Genomic DNA, 24046 nt, shown 5'->3' with positions numbered 1-24046 from the left:
CGTAATGATGCTTGTACTAGGTCGAGCCAGAACCGTCAAATCCGAGGAGCTAGCTGCCTGTGCCGACAGCTCCAGCAAGTACGTCATTGTTCGGTTAAGCCAAAAACTTGCCTCCCATGCAATTACACCAGACAGGAAAAGCAGCGCCAGAATACCTAGTCACAAAAATACCTTGTTACTCCGAAAATGCTGGATGCGTCCTCCGATGCGGACAAGAAGAGAAACTCTGTTTGCCATAAATCAGAATCCGACAGCATATCGCCGTCTCCGATAGCGCGGACTTTCGTCCCAACCTCTCGTTCCGTCGTCGGCGCCGCGATCCCACGGTCGTCCGAGCTGATAAGATCCTTTAAAAGGGTCCTTTCTCGGCCTGAATAATCGTCTAGTGAGTACCTAGCGACAATGTGATCTCAGTAAGCGGCGTCCAAAGCCCCCTGCCGCGGTGCCGTAGTCTCCACCACCATGTCCACTCCTCGGTGTCTCGTTCGGCCAATTTGAAGCCGCACTTGAGCCAATTACAAGAATCTCAGCCGAGCCGCGATCCGGTACAGAATACAAAGGAGGTGGTGAACACACGTCTGCAAGGTGATGGGTCTTGCAGGCGGCGAGTATGCGGCCGTTTCCATGGCCACGAGTTCGAAGTACCCTCAAAATCTCATGAAACAGCCCTACTCCATGGCCCTACGATGCATCTTTTACGATTGACTTTGCTATTGCCACATGAGCACTGATCGAATTCGTGACAATGGTAGAAGCGCACCGCCGGTTATATGTACGTCTGCGGCTAGCATCGGAAGTACTTCTTCTCGACCCAACGATCCTCAATGTCTGCAAGCATGTTGCACAGGACAATGGTGATACCTGGGAACACCTTTGCAAGCCGATGCACACCTAACCTTCCAGCAGCATAGCATGCTAGGACAATCTTGTCTTGAGAAACGCCATGGTCGACGAGGACTTGCACAGCCATAAGTGCGGCGCCTCCACTGGCCATCTGCGTGTCGATCAACAAGACCGACTCGTGGTCGTCAATGTTGTCCGGGAGCTTGAGATAATGCAGCTCGGGTTCTCCTGTTCGTACGTTCGACTGGATCAGGATTCTGCCTGTCCGCATGTCGGGGACGACCCTCTTCAAGGCCGTCTCAAAGGCAGCACCGCCTCGAAGGACCAGCACCGCACTTACATCGCCCGTAGCCTGAAGTCCGTTATACTTGTAACCTTGGGGTGTGGCAATGGTCTTTTCTCTGAACTGCACATTGTTGAGTGCCCTATCAACGTCAGCTTGCTGAGCAGACCGTCACCTGCCACGCTGTATACTCACTGCTCAATCAGAAGACAGGCGAGGCGATCAAAGTAGAAAATGAAGTCTTCCGCAGAAGTATCGATATCTTGGATGATGGTGCTCATGCCTCTCAGCTGCGGCGATTGGTCCAGGATCACGACTCTGTCGGACAGAGGGTCACTGGCAGCCGCCAACTCCAACTGGGTGAGTGCTGCCCGGTGGTGGGTGGACTTTTCGATCAACTTCCGCTCAATGTACTGAACAACCATGGCTGGCTAAAGCATTAGTTATCACAGTTGTGTACCAATCGCAGTTTGCTTACCCATGGCAACGCGGTTTTCGATTCCTCTCGGCACAATGATATCTTGTTGAAGTCAGTTTTCATAAGGCTTTGGAAGCGATTCGGAATAGTATACCTGCGACTTTGCGCTGCGGCTCGACGAACTAAGGACAGAAATGTCAGTCAAGACCGGTATGAGCAGACAACTGAGCTCTTTACTTTTTCAAAGTTGGGTTTTACAAACTTGAACCATTGCTTCATGATACCATCTACATCGCGAGCACGCTCCTTGACATCTCTCAACACTTCATGTGGCAAGGTCAGTCATATCACAAATTCAACGCCTCCTGGGCTGCCTGCGACTTACCTCTCCGAGACAGGCACGTATCGGCATCCGCCTCGCAGAATATCTAGACTAGAGTCAGGAATCTGTCGCATTCTGATTTGCGGAAATAGAAAAATACCCTCATATCCAGAAGATCAATGATACGGGGGTCATGAAGGGCAAAGATTCCTTCCAGAATGATGACGTGAGGGGAGTAAATGGTCGTGGTGTTGTCCAGCCGCTGATGCTTGGAGAAGGAGTAAATGGGGATTTCAGCCCGTTTACTAGAGACCAATTACTATCCTGGAGCCATTATTGAGGGCTGATTTCTTTTGTTTCCGGACTAGAAGCATCCCACAAGTAAACAGGTTACAAGACTTACCCAGCCTTGAGGTCGCGCAAACATTGCACAAGAACATCAAAGTCGATTGCCTGACTGTGGTCAACACGCATACCACCAGAACAGCGGCATATACCTTACATCTGGCGCATCGAAGTCAAAGTCGTTGTCGAAGGCCTTCTTAGACTCTTCAGGACTCAGGGGGTTGTAAAAAGAGTCCTATATCAAATCGGGTCAGGGGGAATCGCCGCGACCTGGTTGGTGGGGTAAATGCACACATACCATGGACAAAATCACCACCCAGGGCAGATTCAGTTTGCTCACAATGGCGTGCGACAGCGTCGACTTCCCAGAGCCGGAACTACCAGCAATGCCAATGATGCTGACATCTGCCCATGGTGGTGAGTAGTGAGTCCGCCGCTGGACCGTCACATGAGACTCGGTGCCGCTGTGGTTGTCAGCCATTATGATTATGAGGAGGCGGAGGTCGCCGACGTCGAAGCGCGGGGCGGGCAGTGGCTATCGGATAGTAACAGCCTGGTCCTCGGATACAGCAGCTAAGTAGGTGGATGAAAAAGACGGCGACACAAGGCCGCAAGGGGTGACAGCTTGGTTTGTCTGCTTCTTTACAAGCAAATGGAGGAAGTAAAGATGAAGTCAAGAATATAAAAATGAAAACGGAGGCGAAAAGGCCAGTCCAGGGTCCAGTCTCCAAAGATAAGCGCTGAGGGGATGCTTGACTCTGACAAGCCTTGTGGAGCTGCCCGGGCTGGATGTTGAAGGCAACCGAAGGTAGCGCTGCGTCGGCACACAAAGGTGCTGATCAACTATTTCTATACGGAAGGTGGGTAGGGAATCTTGAAGATGTTGAAGTCAAGACGCCCAAGCCTGATAAGAGAAAGAGAGAGAGAGAGAGAGAGAGACGAGAGGCAGTGCTCGCGTGCTATCTTGCCTCAAAGCAACTGGTTTGTTCGGTTCTCAAGATGGAAGATGGACCATGGACGGGCTAGGCTTACACAGGCACACAGGGTCCAAATGCCCGCAGGCCACAGCTCTCCAGCAGGCCCGCAGGCACGTTGCTCGGTTTTAGCTCTGGTACCTGCCTCTCTTCCCACTTGTGCCTATGGTGGGGCCCGCCCTGTGTTTTTTGCCCTGTCCCAGCCCAGTTGTGGCCCCCCAGGCTGCGTGGCTGCTCTCCGCGCCTTAGCCCAGGTTGCTCATGTGCCTCGGATTATCTAACCACGGATGCCCCACGCCAAGGGGACCGGCTGATGCTGCCATTGGCCCTCTGCAGCCGCAAACTCTGGAACCGAATAAAGCTCCGCTCCAGCCTCTTTCTCTTTGTTCCGACGTTTCTTCCTTCTTCCACATCCAATCCCATTTCTTCCTCAGCTTCTTTCAAACCCTTCGCACAACAACAAACGGGAGCTCGACTGGCCACTCAAATGTGACGACAGCCCAGAGTCTGATCCTGCCTTGCTTTCCCTGCTTTGCGCATTTCCCATCGCATGTCAGGACTGCCGGACATCAACGACCCAACAGCCATAGCAGTTTGGAATAGAGCTGCTGCGCGTCTCGTGCGGGAGACGTTGGAGAGAATCATGGTCCGTTGAGCTCCCGTGTGCCTTCTTGCTGTTGCTGGCAACCAGCTAAGATGTCATTCAGACTTCGTCTGCGTCGACTGCAACGCCCATGAAGCATGCCTTTGAAAGGCGTGTTCAGGACGTCAAGTCGCCCAAAAGGTAAGCCGCTCTTCTCTTTCTCTCCCACGTCTTAGCCCGGCGCTAGCTCCGAGGCTACGTCTGGCGCCACCCTTTCCCCCTCCCAGCTCCCAGCTCACATGATGATCAACTATCAAATGGGAATCTCTCCTAGCAATTACCATGCGGAGAACTCGATATAAAATAACCCTGACAACTTTGCTGTTTTGCAAACTTTTCAAAATTCTGTGGAACCTACAAACAAGAGGACACTGTGCTAACATGGACCTCCAGCGACATTAACGCCCTGATCCTCGATTACTTGACGATGGAAGGTTACCCTAATGCTGCCGCAAAATTCAGCAAGGAAGCCAACCTCCAACCCCACCAAGTCGATGAGACGATCAAGGTCCGTCAGCAGATCCAAAAGTCAATCCACACTGGAAGCATTCAGTACGCCATCGAGGCCCTGAATGACTTTGACTCTGAGGTTAGTTGCTTACCCTCCGCGCCGTTACCCCCAATCGCAGTGATTAGACATCGAGTTATCATGCACCACTCATAGCACCTTCGGGTCTTTGATGAGGAACAACCACTTTTGAATGAGCTTTTACCCTTCTCCACTACTTGTCACCATGTTTCATATCTCATCGACATGTTCTAACAAGTAACACAGATCCTGGACCGAGATCCCACATTGCACTTCGCGCTGCTTCGCCTCCAACTGGTGGAGCTGATTCGGGTGTGCACGAACACACCTGGCGGGGATATTACTCCTGCCTTGTCATTCGCCACGATCCATCTTGGACCCCGCGCTCCGACCGATTCGCGCTTTCTCAAAGACCTTGAAGAGACAATGGCACTGCTGGTGTTCCCTCATCACGACCTCGAACCTCAGTTGGCAGCCATTTTGCATCCAGACCTGAGACGGGATGTTGCTGATGATGTCAACAAGGCCATCTTACAGCGGCAGTCGGAGCGCAGGGAAGCCGCGATCCGACAGCTGGTGAAGATGAGGGCTTGGGCCGAGTCTACTGCGAGAGCAGAAAAAAGGCCCCTCCCTGAGAGAATTGGCTTGGGCTTGAATGGGGACGAGAATGACGGGCACGACCCAATGATGATCTCGTAGAACGGTGATAGTGAGCACGATAGCAGCGACAGGGAAACTATTGATCTGTCATGGGATGGCCCAGTGATTGATGAGGGACAGCATGACGCAGCTGACCTTCGCCAGCGTCTTCGCAGCACATCGATCACGCCGGGCGAGGAATAGAATCGCATCCTGGGCGCGGAGATTTATCATAATGGCGTGGGCAACGTCACAAGCGAAGGCGGTACCGACAGCCGCTTGATCGAGTTGATCATTGCATACTCTGAGGGTACTTGAGATTCAACTTCAGTGTAATGGGCAGGGCATGGAGTTTAGAGCAAGGCCTCTCTTTGGGATATGGGCCAGGATCGGTGAATCTTGGAGGCGTTCAACATTCGGTTACGACTGAATGAGATCATGGTACTTACATTTTTAATGGTTCAAGACACCGGGTCAACAGATGACCGATAAATGAATAGAAGCCATCATGGCAATTGCGAACTGAATGTGCTGCGAGTTTCGGTGTTTTGGTGAAACTGCCTGTCCCCTTGATATCTATTTGAACCCAAGTTGAATTGAGCCCATCTTCCCCAGTGCATCACCCCAGTAATGTATTTGGGCTGGGCGGGTACTTTTCAGCCAATCATATTGAGAGAAAGTCCGCTTACAGCTCAACACACCAAGTTTCCCTCCTGTTGAAGAATGGACCTTGCTCAACTTGAATCATAAAGGTGAATTAGAAATGTCTTTTTCTTTCTTGAGATTTTTGAGTGATCGTTATCTGCCCATGACCGGGAGGCAATCATCATGCCACCGTCAAGCCAACCACGGTACGGAAAGAAATGGGGGGAAAACGTCTTTTGAAAGTTTATATACAGGTGACACAGCGTCTCTATTTGGCTCGGATGTGCTTGAGCTTCTTGGGCGAGTAAAGAAAGTTGTTGGCGTAGGCCTTGGGCTTGATCCGCCTTGACTGGGGCTCCTGCACAAAGTATTCGTAGCCCTGCTTCTCTGCAAAGTGGATGGCGTCTTCCTTGGACTTGAAGTTGAGCTTGGTGCCCTGCATCATGTCCGCCGACGACTGCCAGCCCATCAGCGGGTTCTCCCATCGGTGGCCCTTGGGGAGAATGTCCCAGTCCATGCGCCAGTGGTGGCCCTTCCAGTTGCCGGATTGCGTTGCGGGTTTGGCCTCCTGGTAGATGCTGTGCGCAGAACCTGTCATTAGTCTTCTGTCTGGGATCTTCTGCCTCGCGGATTTGCGAGGGATCATGCGTACCGGACAGTGCGAGCCTGGAGCTCCATGGGAGCACCCGAGATGACGGCGGCCTGGATGTAGGGAACGTCCTCGCTGCCGTTCTGGAGCTTCTTGGGTGTCGGCGTGAAGGTCCTGCGAGCGACGACAATTAGCGCTATTGTGCGTTTTCCAATGGACCTGTATTGAAGCCCCGGAAGCTCTTACGAGGTGGCCTTGTCGGCGGCGATGCTGTAGTCGGGCTCGTTCTGCTCGGTCGAGGGGGGAATGGCGGCGGCGGGCTGTGTCGTACCGGTCGTGAGCGAGCTCTCGAATCGGCGAGCGGTTATGGGGGCGGAGACGGAAGCTCGGAAGGGAGCGGCGTTCCGCAGGATGCGGGCCGCGTTGTAGGCTCGGAGGGATGCCATTGCGACGGATTTCGCTTCCCTCAATTGATGAAGCAAAAAGGCGTCGTCGACGAGGAATTGGAGTTTGAGAATGCGATACGGTGGTGGTTGACGTTCGGCATTGGGACAAGGCGGCAGGGCCTTGCTCGGGGGCCCCCCTAGTTTGTGGTGCGCTGATTGGTCGCCGCAAGAACCTTGACCCGAAAGAAACGAGTGCTTTTCGTTCAAACCTCACATGGGCAACGGAGCGTCACCCTCGACCACCATTGCAGAGCATCAGCCTTCTCCCCTCCACGTCGAAATCGATAAGTCAATTGATCCGCTCAATTGACCGTTTGCGCCGAGCGACCGACGAAATCCCTCCTCCGTTTTTCTTCGACACCCAGCCACCATGAGCTTCGTCCCCCGCCGCGGTCTCTCGACCCTCATCCCCCCCAAGGTGCGCTTCTCCCTCTGTCCGGCCGGCGACCGGCAGTTATTCCGGAAGACTATACTCACATGATAAAACCAGGTCGCCTCTCCCAAGGTATGATCTTAACCCCGATTTTACGTTGTTGTTTGATGGATGCAAGGTCGATGGGAAAAGTTACCCGGCGGATTCGGAGGTGGGCGCGGGATTGGAGAAGGAAAGACGGAGCTACTCGGAGCTATGAGGAAAATCAACAACACGGGCAAACGGGCTAACACAACGTCCCTCCTTCCAGGCCCTTGGTGCGGACCCCAACGCCGTTCGCATGCAGCGCGTTGTCAACTTCTACGAGAAGCTCCCCCGTGGTGCTGCCCCCGAGGCCAAGCCCACTGGCATCCTCGGCCGTTACGCCGCCAAGCACTTCAGCGGCAAGAACGCCTCTGCGAAGCGTATGTCGTCCCCCGGATCGCGGTTGTACGTCTGATGCGGACAGGAAGACTGACGCTTGTTTGTGTAGCCATCATCCACGCCCTTGGACTTCTCCTCGTCGTCGGCTACGCTCAGAACTACTACTTCCACCTCCGTACGTGCAAATTCCCTTCGACACACCAGTTCGGACGAGACACAAAAAGAAGAAGAACGCAAAGCTAGCGGCCTGATGATGCTAACGGTTGACAGGCCACCACAAGAACAATGCTCACTAAGCGACTCCCATCTGGTTGTAGTCCAGCCGCAGGCTGTGTAATGGCATTGGGACCGTGTATATAAGAATTAGAACCTATTCTCCAGGAGAAGGCTCCTCGGCAAATTTCTTTTTGTGTCCAGCGTGTACACCTTATTGTGAACAAAATGACCAAATCAAAAGATGGCCTGGGGTTTCTCATTCTCGGTCATTCAGGCCGCCGACAAGTAAAGCCGAGAGTTTGTTTCAGCTAGTCGAAGATTAACTGAGTAGTATTGCGTAATGCTCATTCGGCTCAAACTTCGAGGGGAGCCAATGTGATGTAGACAAGTTGTGGCCGGCAGTGAGGGGATCGCCCATTGACTTTGGTTTGCCATGTGCTGCTCTCGATTGACTATGTATTTCATTCGCCAGTCTCCATGCAATAGTAGTGTCATAATTTCATCTACTATCACCCTCGATAGGTAAAGACAGCTGTCAGTTGGAGAGTGCGGAGGCTGCGCCAGTGTCTGCATCCATGAATGCTCAGACGGGGAGGCGCTCATCAATGCACGAGATCCAAGAATAGCCCGTTCGATGTCGGGGAATCCCGCGTTGGTCCAGAGGTTCTTTCCCCAGCCCGACCAAGACCACCTGCCCGCAGACTGCGCAGAGCCAGCGCTTTCCGCACTAGCCCGAGCTGAGCCATGACACAGTGCTAAATTCGCACAGTGCTCTAGCTCGACACACTGTTACAGCCTTCCAGTGACCACGTCGGCGGGCAGGACCCATCAGGTCCACTCTTTTCCCTCACCATGCTCACCTGCTTCCTCTCGCACTGGACAATGAGAACTTTGGCTGCTCCCCTGCCGCACGCTAATCCCTGATTAGGCGACTGCAGCTCCTCTGGAAAATCGACCTCGCAACCATCACAGCCGCATAGGTGTGCCCTTCTACCACCACCTCACCCCCATCAGCCCAGCGCTTCTTTTTTTTCCCCTTTCCCTCCCAAACCCCCGACGCATACCTCAACGACGACCTACGTCTTGCTGGTAGGGGAATACACGAATTCGCGACTCCCAAGATCGCATTCGTCCCGCGATTCGATACACGAAACCGCTCGATTTCTGTGACTCGTCGCCCCCGGCCCCATAATCCATCACCAAACCAACCAACCAACCACCAACCCGTCCCTCTACAAAACCCCCCCAGAACTTGTCCTTTCGGTGACTCGAGATCGGAAAAGCCAAACATCGCTCTTCCAGCGCAGAACATCCGACGACGTATGATGGCAACTGAAGCCACCCTCGCCGCCCCCGTTGATGCTTCTGTCCATTCTGACCCCAAGCTCGTGAGTTCCCTCTTTTCCCCTCCTCCCCAGCCTCACCGCTGGCGCTGGCCCCATCGCCGGATGATCCCCACGTCCCCTCTTCATGTGTCTTCATTCGTCCCCCATGCAAACCTCACCCTGTCGCCTTGTCGCTTGCCTTGGCTGACCTAGGATCCTTGGGAACCCCCCGCCGAACAGACTAACGACGCTGATATCGACTCCCAAAATGTCGGTCCAAATCGCGCGAACCTGAACGGTAGTCCCGCCATCGATGACTTGGAAAATAAGCACATCACCGGTGTCGAAGATCAAGTCATTTCAGCAGATGTTAGTGTTAGTGGGGGGTCAGATACGGAGGCATCGCGGGCTGCTCGAGATGGAGACAAGGGACACGGTAGGACGTCGTCGGCCGTCAAGAAGCCCGCCACGTTCAAGGCTGTCTCGGTCAATAAGACCTTCCTAGCCTCCAAGGGCCCTACGATTTCCTTGACAACCAAACCCGGCGAAAAGACGAATTCGACCTCGATCCTGAGCTCCTCACCATCAGGAACCTCGACCCTGTCTTCGCGGCCGAGACTTGTCGCAAAGTCGGGCACTGGCACGGGGTCTTCACCCGGACTCAAAGCGGTAGCCAACGGTGCCAAGCCCGCCTCTGGCCCTGACCCCAGCGCGGTGTGGAACAAGAACCGACGTAAGGCGACTACTAGGTATTTGAGGTGGTTGCGGCTATGTGCTAACAACATACCTCAGCTGTCCCAACTCCGGAACCCAAAAAGCTTACGGATGAAGAGCTTAAGAAGTACGGCATTCATATGGCAAGCCGACTTGCACCCGAAAGCGGACAGTCGGCACAGGGAAACTGGGCAGATATAGAAGATGACGACGACGACTGGGCGCCCGAGACCATCACCTGGACGGACGGTACCAAGACCACGCTCCCGCATCCCGACGAAGCACCTGCGCCGCTGCCCGAGCCGACTCCCGCGCCACCGAAAGAGAAAGCTATAGAGAAGCCGAAATCTCCTGTACCACCACCTCGTACCACCGCCTCGCCGTCGATTAAGACCGGCGGACTTGCATCTGGGAAGGGACTCATCCTCAAGGCCGGGTCTGCCGAAAAGCCCACGCTCGTCGCCAAGCCACCTGCACCTCCGACGCCAGTGAAATCGCCTTGGGCACCCCTGCCCCCTGTTGAAAGGGCTCCTCCTCCAGTCATCGCGGAACCCCCTGCTCCTCAAGCAGGCGCAAGATATCCTCCTAGAGACCACGCGGCTAATCACAACGTTGCTCCGCCTTACCATGCAAAGGAGATAGCCGCTGATGACTTCAATCGATCGGCTTGGAGAGAAGGCCCTGCTGGCGGCAACCGAGAACTATTCAACTCTCAATCTGGGCGTTATGAGCCCGTCCCGGCCGATCGAAGAGGCTCTTTCCGATCCGACGCCCATCCTAGGCAGCCGGCATTGTTGCAACGCCCGTCCCAATCCGATCATCCGGAGCCGTCCGCCGCTTTCCAAACGAGCAGGAGCTCAGTGCCTGACGGTGCTATGGGAAGACGCCGTGGATCCTCTGTTGCTAGCGGTGGTAGCGGTTCCTATTTGCAGCGGCCAGGCAGGGGGCACGAGCTTCCGGCACCTCCCCAGGACTTGCTTAATGCTCGCAGAGGTTCTATAGCTGGCTCGGTTGAAAGCCCCATCTCCCCGAGGAACTTCTCGCCTTCAGGCTTGCAACACGGTCCTCGGATGCACGGCAACCAGCAGTGGCAACCTCGACCATCGCCCGGAACCAACCATGCCACCTTACATTCAGCTGGCCCTCAAACGGACGGAAGACCAGCCCCACCGCCACCAATGGCTCGATTGGAGGAGGATCTTGAGCTACAGAAGAAGATCATGCGTGAGAAACGCGAGCTGGCAATGCAGAGGCGGCGCGAAGAGGAGGCTCGTGAGGAAGCTGCAAGGAAAGCGCGCATTGCAGCGAAGTTGGAAGCTATGGGGCCAGCCCCGGAACGCAAAAGTGACAAAAAGGAATCGTCACCGGAGAATGCCAACGCAGCTACCCCAGCGCAGGCGCAATCCCGTCAACCAGACGGCTCTGCTGGCCAAGAGGCCGGTTCACAACCGCCTGTCGCGAGTCCCGATTCATCGGCTGTCCCGTCAACTCCCGCCAACGCCAAGGATAAACCCTACGGCGAGAGGCCTATCACCGCCGGCGGAGAGCATGCGAGACGACAAAGTGGTCAGGAGGCCAGGCAGCCCAACTCATGGGTTGCACCTACACCTCAACAAGAACGGCTCCCTAGCTGGGGCGCGGCTACCCCTCAAGCTCCTCGCAATGTTTGGGGATCGCCTAACAATGATCGGGGACTGGGCAATGGGACTTTTAACACTGACTTGGGCCGTCTGCCAGAGCCACAAACAGCAGGCAAAGGTCCAGCACCCATCGCACCCCCCAGCGTGCAGCGAGCGCAGGTTCAGATTCCACCAGTCTCCCAGGTTCGTCCCGCGACGGGCGCTGCTCGTGAAGTGAACGAGATGAGGAACAGATGGGCCCACTCGGTTCTGGAAGGGGATAAGATAGTCCTCGATGAGAAGAGGTCGCAGCGCCTCGAACGTGATCGGAGTTTAGTGGAGCGCGGGCTCACTATTGAACAAGCTCAGGCCACGATCAAAGACACTTGGCGGCCTTCTGGTGACGGCAGACGCGATCCTGCACATGTCATTCACCACGATGTTGCTCGTGCTGCTGGCTCCGTGGAACACCCGTCTGTACTACCTCCGACTGGACCGTCAGCCGCCACTCAGTCTCGAAGTTCCTCCAGATTCTTCCCTCCCAAGGACAACAGAAATGATTCTTCAGCTTCTCAGGCGGAACCGTCGAGGCCTAACTCGCCTTCTCCGCCACCCCCGGATATGTTGGGCCATCCGGCCTTCGATGGGGACGCAATGCATCCTCACGTATCCCTTCCCCGACCGCATCCCGTTGTCAAATTACCGCCCTCAGCTGCAGCGGCGCAACCATCAGCACCAAGGTCCACTGGGCCATTTGCCTGGGCAACACCAGCAGGCTACAAGGATGGCCAGGGAGCTCACGCCCGTGGGCCCTACCAGCAGAACCATGCGCCTCACAGATCGCAAGATCAAGCAGGAAACGAAAACTGGCAAGATCGCATCAACAACCTACTCACGGGACGAAAGCCCAATTCTCCACCAAAGGCGCCTGGCGTCGAGCCTGTCACTAAAAGTGCCCTCGACTACTCGGGCCACTACAATCCGGCTACTGTCTCTCTACCTCGCTCCACCATCCAGCATTTGTCAGATGATGTGAAGTCCTTCACTACTAAGCCAATGGCTGAGGAGTGTTTCGAGGAGCAGGAAATGGGATCGCTTCCACGAATTCACCTTCCCCATAAGACTCCGGAAGCTGCGTGGCAACCTGCTACCGCCCCCACAAAGCCTTTACCGAGGCGCTTTTGGGTTTCCGAAATCGAGACTGTTCGTTCATTGTGGTTCCCTCATGAAATGTCGACCAGCGGTAATGTTTACTACCGTATCTTTCTTCCTGATATGCCCGATGCCAGGACTGTTCCTCTTCCATTGTCCCGATCAGGAAGCAATCCACGACGATCGAGCGGGCGTGGTGGGGGTGGTGGGCAGCGTGGATCGGGTCCAAACCATCGCGGCGGCAAGGGGCGGGAGTCTTCGTACTCTGGCGAGGCAAGCACTTCGACACCTCCTTCCAGCCGTGGAGGTCGCGGCGGCTACCGTGGACGCGGGTCCGAGAACTGGTCCCGCAGAGCCACTCCCACGCAGGCAGCATAAGAGCTGTCACCATTACAACTTCAAACCCTACACAACATTGTTGACTTGTGGTGGTTAGCATACACTACCAATCGCAGCCGGCAGGAATAACGGCCGACGAACACCGTACAAATATTGTTCCCCATGCTGAAACTGTATCATGCTCAAACTGCTCCGCCTCGAGCGGTAGGCAGTGTGTACCATCTCGAAAACTTTGATCATTTTCGCAGAGAGCGCTTTGCGTTTTTCAGACTTTACGGATCCTGACTCGATCGAATCGCCTTGGACGGTATATGAGCTTGATCGGCCGGAAACCCTGGCTAAGACGCGGGCAAACAGGGCGGGTGGAAGCGAGAGCGAAGTCTTTTTGTGATTTTCTTCTCTTCCACTCTCACGACACACGAGCTCCATCTTCCTCCCACTGAGTAACGCTTCCAAACCGACAAGGAGAACCCCTGGCCCGGCTATCTAGGTCAGAGGGGGAAACACTGGTCATGTTGACCAAGGTCCGGTGTTTCTTCGTATGATTCATAACCATGACACGCATGACGAACGGCCGGGAGGTCAAAGGAAGGTTGGCGGGTGTCCGGGGAGTATGGGGGGAAACGCGGTCTTTTACAACACCTGATGTGCAAAGGAGGTGAGATTACAGGACTCGGAAATGGATGATTGTCTTTTAAGCAAGCATTTACTCGGTCACTGCAAGCTGAGGGACAGTAACTGCTTGTGGGCAGTTGGTGTCCAGGGTCATTGCAGTTCAGAAAATACACAAACAAATGATTAAAACTCCATTCCTACCGTGCCGTAAAGTTTTTTGACTGTGTGTTGTTGCGATTGCTGTAAAGCCGTCGAGCTGACGTGAGATGTGAGACGAGTTGATTTCGTAATCTTGGAGTCTGGGCTAAGGTAGTGTGACTTTGGGTTATCTACTACATGTCACCAACGACTTTGCGTAGCATTGCGTCTCAGCTTGTGACTGGAACATGTGGGTGACACTGCGAAAGCTTTTCCATCTTTCCGCACACACACCCGCTGAGCTTTTTCACCAGCCTTGCAAATCGGAGCCAATTTGTCGCAGACTATGAAGGGGAACAGGGCGCAGCACACACGGGGGAAATGTAATGATGAAAGGATCTCGTAGAGGCTCGTGGAGGCTGAGACTTGAGACTTGAAGTAAGGTAGGGTCATTGGAGAACGGGGGACAGGACTCGGATGTGGGAGAATCGTCATTGGTCGTGGAGGTAAGCTCTCTCGCCTTTCATGTCAGCGAGGACCTTTCCTGAGGAGACGTGGTTTGAATGAGGCGTGTGGCTTGAGGCGGAGGGTCCAATCGTTCATGAGGTGGGCGGCGTGGGCGGTGGCGGCGGCGGCCGACGTTAAACTCGTTGCGGGGCTGCCTTTATGAAGTGGGTTTCCTCGACCTTGTGGAGGTTCGGTGGATGCATTCAAAATGGCCATCTTCTGGACTTTGTGCTGTTGTCATTCAGGCCTTGGGTTGAACAGAGTGACTGGCAATGGATGGTGTCTACCTTATCTATATTGCCCTCTTGATGAGATAGATGTCTGCCAAGTTGGGATTGGACTTGAAGCGAAACGGGCAACACGACAAACATCACCTTGGGATTATCCTTGCGATGCGGACGGTATATGGCATTTCTTTTACGGGAACCTAGGTTGGCCATCTTATTGATACATGTAATCACAAAATACTATAGTTCACTATAATCACGAAAGAGAAGACAAGAAACTCAAGACGCCAAGACTTCTCGGGAGGGGTGGAGAAGGGGGGCCCATGTTAGGACGAACCCGACTTCTCGGGCCCATACTCCACTTCTCCACGCACCTACCAACGAAAAGACGGTGATGCATGCTTGGCTGGTTCCGCAACCTCGTTTTTATTCTCCTTGTTTTTTCCTCTTTTTCCCAGACATTGTCAAGCTTGTGAGGTTTTGTCTCAAACAGGTGTAATGCTTGCTTCGCTCAACAAGTGTGAAATTGCAATCGATGTTTCTCTTCACAGGCCGCAAACGGGTCAGCCACCGTGCCTGGCGGGGGGCTAGGCCCGTCCTCAATCACCAGTTAGCCGCGAATTGCTTCCTTTGATCCATGTGTCGCAATCAGGAAAGATTTACTCTCTACCATGAGACATAAGCTCAGTTTAAACACCCCCCGCGAGGGCGACATCCCCAGGGTTACCTCAAGGGCTGGATTCCCTTGTCTTTCCCTTTCTTTTTTTTCCCCCCCCTTCTCCTCTCTGCGGAACCGCGAGAACGAAGAAACAGCCAAGAAAGAAAGAAAAAACAAGAGAAGAATGCCACGATCGGATCTTTCGTAATGCCTCCTTGAGCGACGACACACCGCTGCAAATATTTGCTCCTATACAACGGTCTTGGTTTATGTCGTGTGTTCGCATCCAGACCTGTCATATCGATGGCGCTTCAGTTGGCGGATGGCCTGCCGGGTTGTGCCGTGAGTAATACCTTTTTCGTGGCTATTGAAGGGGGGGGAAAGATGTCATACGTCACTGATGCTCATAATATTGGTGTCTAGATACCGTGTCTGTCGCAGGTTATCAACATCACCACGTGTGCCGCCGCGAACTTGACGGCATCGTGTTTGTGTCATGATCAGATTGTCATTGATACCCTCAGCGTCTGTATACCTGCGGTCTGTGACTTGGAACAGTCATTACGTGAGATATATCCTCACCCCTTCTCTATACATCCATTCCCAACGTTTTCATGGAATAGAATTATACGTCACCGCTTTGGCATCGTGCTTCTTACCAGGAGCATGGCCCACACACCATCGCATCATCATCTTGAGTAATACAAAATGGTTGGGGCTGACGGGTGTTTTTCTAGTCATCAAGAACATGTCAATGACCGCGTGCGGGTATCCAAGTCACCACCAAACAGGATCAGCACTCGAAATAACTCCGCTGGTGGTAGTCACGGCCATCTTCTTCCTGGCTCGGCTGCTTTCCAAGTTTCTGAGGCTATCGACCTGGGGGCTCGACGATTTCACGCTAATCTTGGGATATGTGAGCTCAGCACCCTTGGCAAAAGCTTGCCAACTTTGACCTGAAGATGGCTCGCTGATAATCTTCTTCCAGGCCTGTACCACCTCTTTCGCCATCTCCAAGTTCATAGGTACGCCTTCGCATATGACGCTTTTCTCAAGCCGTTCCTTTATCTGACAGGATGTAGGGTACGAACTAGGCATCGGTCGTGACATCTGGACTCTCACTTACGACGAGATTACTCGGTTCATGCAGGTAAGACACCCCACCGACCACGGCACAGCCCAACAGCCCCTGATAGCCGTTTCCAAAAAGAGAGAAAGAAAAATAAATAAGGAAAAACAAGAAGAAGCTCACCTCCCACCCTACCAGGTATTCTTCGCCTACGAAATAATCTACACCCTCAGCATCTCCGCCCTAAAGGCCTCTATCCTCTTCTTCTATACCCGCGTCTTCAGCATTGTCAGCTGCACCTTCAACCGCGTCCTGTGGTGCACCCAAGCCTTCAACCTGCTCTTCTGCCTCGCCTTCACCGTTGCCAACCTAAACCAGTGCCAGCCCTTGAAGAACTCCTGGGAAGGCTGGGACGGCCGACACCCGGGCTATTGTGTCAACATCTATGCCATGATCATGACGCATGCCGTCATCAACATTGTGCTCGATGTGTGGTTGATGGGCCTACCCATCACGCAGGTGGTGTGGCTCAATATGAGGAAGAGGCAAAAGATTGAGATTGTGGTTATGTTTGGGCTGGGTATTTTGTGAGTGATGACTGTGTTTCTTTCCTCACTAACAACCCTCCTCCCCTCCCGCCCTTGCTTTGGACTTTGAAGGAGTCATCTATACGTTTTTGGCTTTCTCAGAGATTTTTGCTAACATTCTAACTCTCCACAGCATCACCGTTGTCAGCGCTATTCGCCTAAGCGTCTTGCTCAATCTCAGAGGATTCCAAGATCCTACCTGTAAGACAGACACAAGCATACAACCATCTATTAGTCTTTTGATGCTAATTCTCCTCAAAAAAACAGATGACGCCTTCTTTCTCCACAAGTGGTCCTACATTGAGCTCTCCGTCAGCGTCATTGTCGCGTGCCTCCCCGCCACCCGCCAGGTTTGGCGACATGTTGTTCCCAAATTCCTACGGCTGGTCGGGCTCGGGACCCCGTTACACCACGGCCATGAAAGGCCGGGCGATTCCAAGAGGAAGCTCAGAGACATTTTGTTTTTGAGCACGAACAAGGAGCAGTCGGCGGGACCGTCCAGTCCGAATGGGTCATCGTCGTACCCACCAGTGTAGTTCTAATACCCTTGAATAGTTTTTTTTTCTTTTCTTTAACAACAGACTTGTCTCTGAATCATGCCTTATATATGCTGCCATTTTATTAGTACAACTTTGTCAATCTGCCTCGATGACGGGCTCCCATTGGAACAGTCATGTAAAAGACCAATAGTTCTCTTCTATCATCGTCATCCCCCTTTCCAGCCTCGGCGATCAATCACAGAAGATTTTGTTCGAAGACGATTTCCAACTTTCAGTTACGGGACTTTGCCTCATGTTGGGGACTAGACAGAGGACAAGAGATCAACCACAGTCTGGACCTGTTCCATTCATGGGAAATAAACTGGGCAATGAAGACAGTTCTTGGTCGTTACATACACACTTATAAATATAATCGTAATTCACGAGTCCATTAGAAGTCCTCGTCGGCCGAGACGAGCAGGGACAGTCGAACTAGGAATAATAGCGCAAGTAATCCTCGAGAGGCTCTCGGGCTTTGACGCCTGAATCTGCCCTCCTTCTCGCAGTTGAAATCTACTACGGGCGGTATTATTTCCCTTGAAACAATAATACCAGAGGGCATTCTCCTTCACTTCATGTATCGCGACGTTCTCAACTAGCGTAACTGCACGTGACGATGGACATTGAATGCTTTGAGTAGCAGCGGCCAACCAAAATCTGCGAGAGGCTAGAGAGCCTTACTACTGCCAACAATTCCCTCCTCTTCTCTCCTGTACCTGTTAAGTAAATTCCACTATCAAACTCAGGGAGCGATATTCCACGCAGGGCCCTCTGGCACTGGCCCGCGAATTTCAAACTCCGAGAGCAAAATCAGACTCCCGCAGAGTCCCGATGACCATGTCGAAATCTTTTGGCTTAAACTCAAGTTAAGCCTAACTAAAGCAAACCTACCCGAATAGCCGTCGCTAGGACATACACTTGAATAACCTAGGGACGGCCACACCTAGAGATGGAAGGGCGGAACCTGTCTTTATTTATCGTTGATTTCCCGGCTTTCGCTAATCGTCTCTCACTCTCATGGTCACCCTCACAATCAGCTACCTCCTGATAGCAGTGATTGTCTTCTACCGAGCCAATATCGCCCGTGCCTAATACTAGCCGCAAGGCCGATACTGTGGTCGGGGTTTCCAGCGGTATTCTCAAGATGCTCTTCACCCAGCTGGGTCGCGTACTGGTGTGGGACAAGGTGTGGTGGTTGGCGGGCTCCATCAATTTGGCCACAATCTTTCCCACCTCTGCACGGTTTCGACGATCTCGCCTACCACAACTTGGCTCTTGGTAGTCTTCCTATCTAAGACAATATGTAGAGCTATACAGAAGAGTTAAGAGCCCTGGTATAGAACCTACGGGTCAGATTTGGAAGGATCACACGGTCTTAATAATGAACCCAAGTAGAATACTTAACGCAATCTCATAACCTACTTTTGTATTTAAAATTTAAGGAATTGTTCAACTAAATAGATGTTGTTCAGGTGATCATTTAGTCCATTTTTATATTTCAATAGAAAGTTTTGAAGCTCCTTAATAGACTTCTCCAAAAGATCCAGCCTCGTCGTCGTGGCGTGGAAATATACACCTGGGTTACACAGCGATACTCAAGTTTAGGAAGAGCAAGGCGTTATCAGGGTGACGCATCTTACATGCAGTGACGTGCTCCTATCTATGCTTGTGTCTAGATGGTCGCGATGAGAAATAGAAAAAAGGCACTTCCGGCGAGCGAGCCCGCCCAGCATGTCGCTTCTCCCGATCACTTACTTGGAGCGCGAGATCAACTACGCAGAATACAAAACTTCCAACCTTGCGCCTTTACTTGAGGAAACTATGCTATCGAAGCAGGGATCTTATGATGCATCAGCACGAATCCAATCCATTATGATTATGTACACCTTGGCATGCAAACGTTGGCTTTTATCAGTGTGCCCCTCGTCTTCACGTCGTCGGTATCACGGCGACCCATGCCGGCGGCTAACATATTTGGCATTCAAAATGAATGTTGACTGGTCAACGTGTACACGGTTTCGGAAGCATGTATGTATTGGATGATTAACACGATCTCATGATTCGGATTTCTTTTTCTACATCTTCGTGCCACCTTCGACAAGCCAGGCCTACTCTACCGGCCACAAACGCCTCAACTCCCGAGCTGAACAAAAATGAATCAAGCTCTACAACCCTTTCCCTCCAAGGTTCACAAAAAGTCCAAAATGTCGCAGACAATGTTTTCAGCTTTTCCCCCTCTCATCAAAATCGTTTCAGTCAAGACACACACACACACAGTCTATAAACGACCTAAAACTCAAAACTCCTCAACAGCACAGTTGGGATGCAACACGTAAACGATAGGTGCCGGCTCCGCCGGTGCAGAAGCGCCCTCGTCAGCCTCGTCGTCGTCTGCCAGGCCTTGGCCGCGAACAGCCATGAGGATGTTCTCCTAAAATTCTGGATTAGTCTTGATTCCCGTGAAGAAGCGTCTGACTTGGGAATGCCACATACCTTGACCATCCTCTTGAGGACCTTCTTCGCCAACGCCTTCTCGGAGTCGTGCTCCTCGACGCTGTTGAGCTCGCTCTCCTTCTGCTCCAAGTACCATTCGACAAGCGCCTCGCCCTCAACGCCCTCACCGTTCTCGGCCTCGGCTTCGTTGACGTGCTCGACAATCAAGTTGACCATGCTCGAGTACTTCTCGAATGTGATCGTTTGCTTGACCCTGGCCGGTACCGCGGGCGTGCCCTCTGGCCTGTCGACAGCCATTTCGTCCTCAACCGACTGGCCGGCCGCTTCAGACGCCGCGCGAAGGAGCGCCGCGCCTTCCTCGGGCACCTCCTCGTCATCGACGTCGACGTCGTCGTGCTCAACAGAGATGATACTTTGCCTGAGCAAGTCGAAAGCCTGGCCGACATATTCAGGAGTAATGTCTTCTGTGCAGTTGCCTTTGGCGATGGCCTCGGACAGGCGAATCATACTCTCCAGTTGACGGACAGTGATACGATATGAGTTCTTGCCGATGCCACCCTGCGCGTCGTCGGCGCGGAGCTCTTTGTACTTTTCGACAAGGAATTCCTTGGCTTCCGGAGTGAACTCGGGACGGAAGGCGCGAGCGAAGCGAATGTACCGCTGGATTGTCTCAGTGCTGAACTCGGGCTCGATGGCTTCGTCGCGGAGCTGGTGAATTCCGACAATGTGCTCGGCAAGATGTCGGTCCGTGGCTTCATTACACTCGTCAAGCACGACAAAGAAGAGGTCGAAACGGGACATGATGGGAGCACTCATGTTGATGTTGGCGCGAAGGGTCGTCTTGCGATTGTACCGGCCGCCAACAGGGTTAGCGGCGGCGAGGATGGAGGTGCGGGCGTTGAGGGTGGCCTGGATACCAGCCTTGGCGATAGAGATTGTCTGTTGCTCCATGGCTTCGTGAATGGCGACTTGGTCTGCAATATCCATCTTGTCGAACTCGTCAATGGCGCAAATACCATTGTCTGCCAACATCAGGGCACCAGCCTCGATAGTGAAGTCTCCCGTCTCCTCGTCCTTGACCACAGCAGCAGTGAGACCAGCGGCAGAAGAAGCCTTACCACTGGTGTAGACGGCACGGGGTGCGAAGCCGCAGACGTATTTGAGGAACTGAGACTTGGATGTGGAGGGGTCGCCGACGATGCAAATGTTGATGTCACCTCTCAGCTCCATACCCTCGGCAGTGGTTTTATGCACACCAGACAACAGCTGAAGCAGGATACCCTTCTTGATCGTGGCATGGCCGTAGACTGTTGGCGCTATGGAGTTTACCAAGCGATCGAGAAGGTTATCGATGCGTACGATCTGGCGGAGCTCTTCAATCTCGGCGTGGTTCCAGGTGGAGACGATCGCAGCTTGAACATCCTCAACTGATTCCGAGGCGTCGCTCGTGTTATTTTGTGTCAAAGAGCTGATGACATCTGCAACCTGCCCGCTCGCTGCCTGGCCTGGATTTGAGGTGTCAGGAGTGACCATACACGCTAGGAAGGCCATGCGGTAGGTCAGATCGCGAACGCCGAGAGCCTTGAGACCAGTGACACCAGAGCCGCCAGCATCAGCACCACCAGATCGATTATCGTCTCGAACGGCACTTGGCCGCAAGCCAGGCAGGCCCATTTGGCTGACGTCTGGCACGACGATGAGCGCACCCGTGAAAATGCACTTTTCTCCGGCCTTGGCCCGATCCACAATCTCTCCACGCAGGATGACGTCCATTGTTCTCGGCATGCTTCCCGTGGGAATTTCAGAGCTGTTTTCTTGGATGCGCACCTTCTGCCAGTCGACAAACGTGCTGTGACGGATATCGAGTTGCCAAGCCTGGCGGTTCTGGCAAGTCATATTGGGGCATTGCGTGGGTTCTGTGTATCTGAAAGTCTGCTCAACGTTGGGAACAACCGTCCTGCAGGCCTCGCAGACAAACGTGCCCAGTGAAAGCTCAGGGCGGACTTCTGACGTTCGCGTGACGGTGCCGGAGATGGAGAGCAGCTGGCCAATGTTGGTCGATCTGAGACTGCGCACTCTCGAGATCAAGGGCATGTTGTAGAATGCGATGGTGAAAAGCTTGTCCGTCTGCTGGTTGGCCGTCTTTTCACCCATATCTGTTTGGCTTGCAGAGCCAAGCTGGCTTGCGGCCGAGTTGGTCGGGTTGCTAGAGGATGTTGGTTGCCTATGTTCGCGGAAGTACTGCGGCTCGTACTTGGCAATCATGTTGTGCAGGGCAGCCGTGAGAAAGGGAAGGAAGCGGTAGTATCCACGCATGATACCATCACCCAGCTCGCCATTAGTCCATGTAGTCAGGTGCTTGAAGTCGACATAGAACGTTGAAAGCTGGTATGACCTCATGCCGTGGATCTGGGCGACATAATACTTGTCTGTTGTAACAGCGCTGGATGCCGGCGGGGCTGAAGGATTCGGTTCTTCGACGAATCTACAAAGCTCTGCCGTCAGATTACATGCCTAGTGAATCCAAGAGAAGACAGAGATGCGACGTACGTTTCGATAAAGGTCTCAAAATGATCCTGAACCATGAGGCCAATTCTGTCCTCCACGCGGGGAATGTTCGCAGCGTCCGGTATTCTTGATCCACGAGGGACCTGGTCGTCGGCGAAGCCCTCGGCCTCATCTTCGCTCTGGGCGCCCATGCTTTCGGACGGCGGCGCTCTTGGTCTGCCACCGACGGAGGAGGATGGCATGAAGGAGCGTTTAGGGGTCGCCGCCGAACGGGACGGGGCGTCCGACATCAGGAGGCCGGCGTCGCTGGAGGGAGCCATAGTTAATGTCGTGTCAATTACGACTGCTAAGTCTCTTCGTTCGGGAGTTGCGAGTCAACAATGGCTTAGATGTGCGCAAGCGGTGGTTGCTAGGCGGAGATGCGGGATGTTGTTTTTTGGTGGAGGTGGGATTTTGGGTGGTGGGATGCGATGGATCCTTTTTCGCATTGGGAGGCGGAGACTTGCTCAGGGGTCTTAATTGATTGTGACGCGTGAGGGGCAGCAGTCGCGTCGGAACGCGTTGCCGTCGCGACGGCTTTAATTGAGTGCATTCGACGCTAGTCTCTTTCTGGACAGAAACCCCCATGCCGCCAATTCTTTGCGAAACACTTCGCCGAGTCTGTATCATGCACTCGCTCCCCTTGCATTTGGTACCCATTGCCATTGAAGGCGAAGCGAGTGTTTTGACAAACCACTGGAACTGGAATATTTGAATCGTATCATTGCTGTTTTAAAATGGTCCATAACGCCTTAACTATGCTATTGCTTCCTTACTTTGCACCGTTCTGGAAGAACATTCGTACGACGTTGAAAATTCCCAAGCCGCAAATCATGCCTGCTCGTCCACTGTCTACGCACCAGTCTTGGTATCTTCCGGAGAATAAGAATGTATCTATTTTTTCATGGACAGTCAGTTAGGAACATTGCACTGCGAATTGTGGGACTGCTTACCGACCCGGCCACGTCAAGCCATTCCTCTATACTCCGTACGTACGGATCAGACGCCGCCTCTGCACTCGACTCGTGTCCCCAGATGGCCATCTCGTCAAACCCTGCCTTGACGTCCATGATACCTAGCTCGACGAGGTCGCCCTCAGCCTCTTCGCTCTCTCCTTCGAGCTGCCGAGTCTCCACCTTGTCGCTCCTCTCCATAACCACGCCTCGATATTGTTCCGGCAACTTGACCGTCGTGCCGTGAAGCTTCCTCCCGCGGAAGTATGCTACTGTTTCCCCATCTAGCGATTTGGAGGTCAGTTTCAAGGATCATAATGTTTGGAACTTCCATCATAGGTCGCACCTTGTGACTTGGTAGGGTTCCAAAATGTACTGGCATCGCCGACGGGTCCATCGTGATGGATTCGACAAGGCAGAAGGTTGACGGTTGCCTTGTTGGTCTTTGCAGAGTCGTTGGACTGAATGGAGAGAATTGCCTTTGACATAATGGGCTGAGGTGTGTGGTAGGCCTGCAAACCGCTACTTGTCGTGGAGGGGTCGATGGACTTCTGTTCAGCTACTCACCTCACTCGACTTTACGAAGACGCGTCCCGAACGCTTAGACGCGAGTTCAGATAAGGTAAGGTACGGATGGGCGATAAGGCATTCGGTACGATAAGCTCATCTTTATCGATAAGGTAGGTAAATTGTCTTGGCTCCCGCGGTGCACGGGCCCCCACCCTCACGCCCTACGGGTCTATGTTCTTGTTGTCCCTTCCCACTGTTTCAACCATCGAGGCATTCATCGTCAGGGGCTGCGGCTGATGTGCTGCTCAATGCTGAGAGGCTGGACGCAAAGATAGGCAATCAATGGGTGGCAGTCCTCAGACAGAGACAAGTGTGGACAACCGCAGTGACACAGTTGCCAAGTTA

At 53.3% G+C, this 24046-nt stretch overlaps 8 protein-coding genes across 8 annotated transcripts; 4 read left to right on the top strand and 4 right to left on the bottom strand.

The window, feature by feature from the left end:
- Positions 1-784: 784 nt before the first annotated feature.
- Positions 785-2692, bottom strand: CORC01_10629 (uridine kinase; the record flags this gene model as incomplete). Its single annotated transcript, XM_022622256.1, has 10 exons — positions 785-1268; positions 1322-1553; positions 1605-1646; positions 1699-1726; positions 1782-1867; positions 1930-1972; positions 2027-2171; positions 2270-2319; positions 2369-2446; positions 2510-2692. 10 exons carry the CDS (start codon positions 2690-2692, stop codon positions 785-787), a joined length of 1371 nt encoding a protein of 456 aa, XP_022471218.1.
- A 1043-nt stretch (positions 2693-3735) lies between these two features.
- CORC01_10628 (ran binding protein in the microtubule-organising centre) lies at positions 3736-5056 on the top strand (the record flags this gene model as incomplete). Its single annotated transcript, XM_022622255.1, has 4 exons — positions 3736-3831; positions 3893-3969; positions 4222-4417; positions 4604-5056. 4 exons carry the CDS (start codon positions 3736-3738, stop codon positions 5054-5056), a joined length of 822 nt encoding a protein of 273 aa, XP_022471217.1.
- Positions 5057-5909: 853 nt separating this feature from the next.
- Positions 5910-6676, bottom strand: CORC01_10627 (uncharacterized protein; the record flags this gene model as incomplete). The annotated part of the gene is made up of 3 exons (XM_022622254.1): positions 5910-6219; positions 6294-6404; positions 6477-6676. The coding sequence occupies 3 exons, from the start codon at positions 6674-6676 to the stop codon at positions 5910-5912; spliced, it is 621 nt and encodes a 206-aa protein (XP_022471216.1).
- Positions 6677-7046: 370 nt separating this feature from the next.
- On the top strand, positions 7047-7768 carry CORC01_10626 (uncharacterized protein; the record flags this gene model as incomplete). The annotated part of the gene is made up of 5 exons (XM_022622253.1): positions 7047-7094; positions 7167-7181; positions 7360-7513; positions 7582-7647; positions 7743-7768. 5 exons carry the CDS (start codon positions 7047-7049, stop codon positions 7766-7768), a joined length of 309 nt encoding a protein of 102 aa, XP_022471215.1.
- A 1245-nt stretch (positions 7769-9013) lies between these two features.
- CORC01_10625 (uncharacterized protein) lies at positions 9014-12876 on the top strand (the record flags this gene model as incomplete). Its single annotated transcript, XM_022622252.1, has 3 exons — positions 9014-9076; positions 9227-9746; positions 9806-12876. 3 exons carry the CDS (start codon positions 9014-9016, stop codon positions 12874-12876), a joined length of 3654 nt encoding a protein of 1217 aa, XP_022471214.1.
- A 2409-nt stretch (positions 12877-15285) lies between these two features.
- Positions 15286-17174, top strand: CORC01_10624 (CFEM domain-containing protein; the record flags this gene model as incomplete). Its single annotated transcript, XM_022622251.1, has 8 exons — positions 15286-15324; positions 15406-15469; positions 15720-15898; positions 15971-16007; positions 16077-16132; positions 16250-16638; positions 16772-16839; positions 16906-17174. The coding sequence occupies 8 exons, from the start codon at positions 15286-15288 to the stop codon at positions 17172-17174; spliced, it is 1101 nt and encodes a 366-aa protein (XP_022471213.1).
- Positions 17175-19473: 2299 nt separating this feature from the next.
- Positions 19474-22459, bottom strand: CORC01_10623 (MCM2/3/5 family protein; the record flags this gene model as incomplete). The annotated part of the gene is made up of 3 exons (XM_022622250.1): positions 19474-19608; positions 19671-22116; positions 22182-22459. 3 exons carry the CDS (start codon positions 22457-22459, stop codon positions 19474-19476), a joined length of 2859 nt encoding a protein of 952 aa, XP_022471212.1.
- Positions 22460-23030: 571 nt separating this feature from the next.
- Positions 23031-23619, bottom strand: CORC01_10622 (ribonuclease H1/H2 small subunit; the record flags this gene model as incomplete). The annotated part of the gene is made up of 3 exons (XM_022622249.1): positions 23031-23072; positions 23132-23415; positions 23478-23619. The coding sequence occupies 3 exons, from the start codon at positions 23617-23619 to the stop codon at positions 23031-23033; spliced, it is 468 nt and encodes a 155-aa protein (XP_022471211.1).
- Between the last annotated feature and the right edge of the window lie 427 nt (positions 23620-24046).

This window comes from Colletotrichum orchidophilum (genome assembly GCF_001831195.1).
Source record: "Colletotrichum orchidophilum strain IMI 309357 chromosome Unknown Scaffold_107.1, whole genome shotgun sequence".
Taxonomy (NCBI): Eukaryota; Fungi; Ascomycota; class Sordariomycetes; order Glomerellales; family Glomerellaceae; genus Colletotrichum; species Colletotrichum orchidophilum.
The sequence above is the reverse complement of the archived record's forward strand: the minus strand, read 5'-3'. Positions and strand labels throughout refer to the sequence as shown.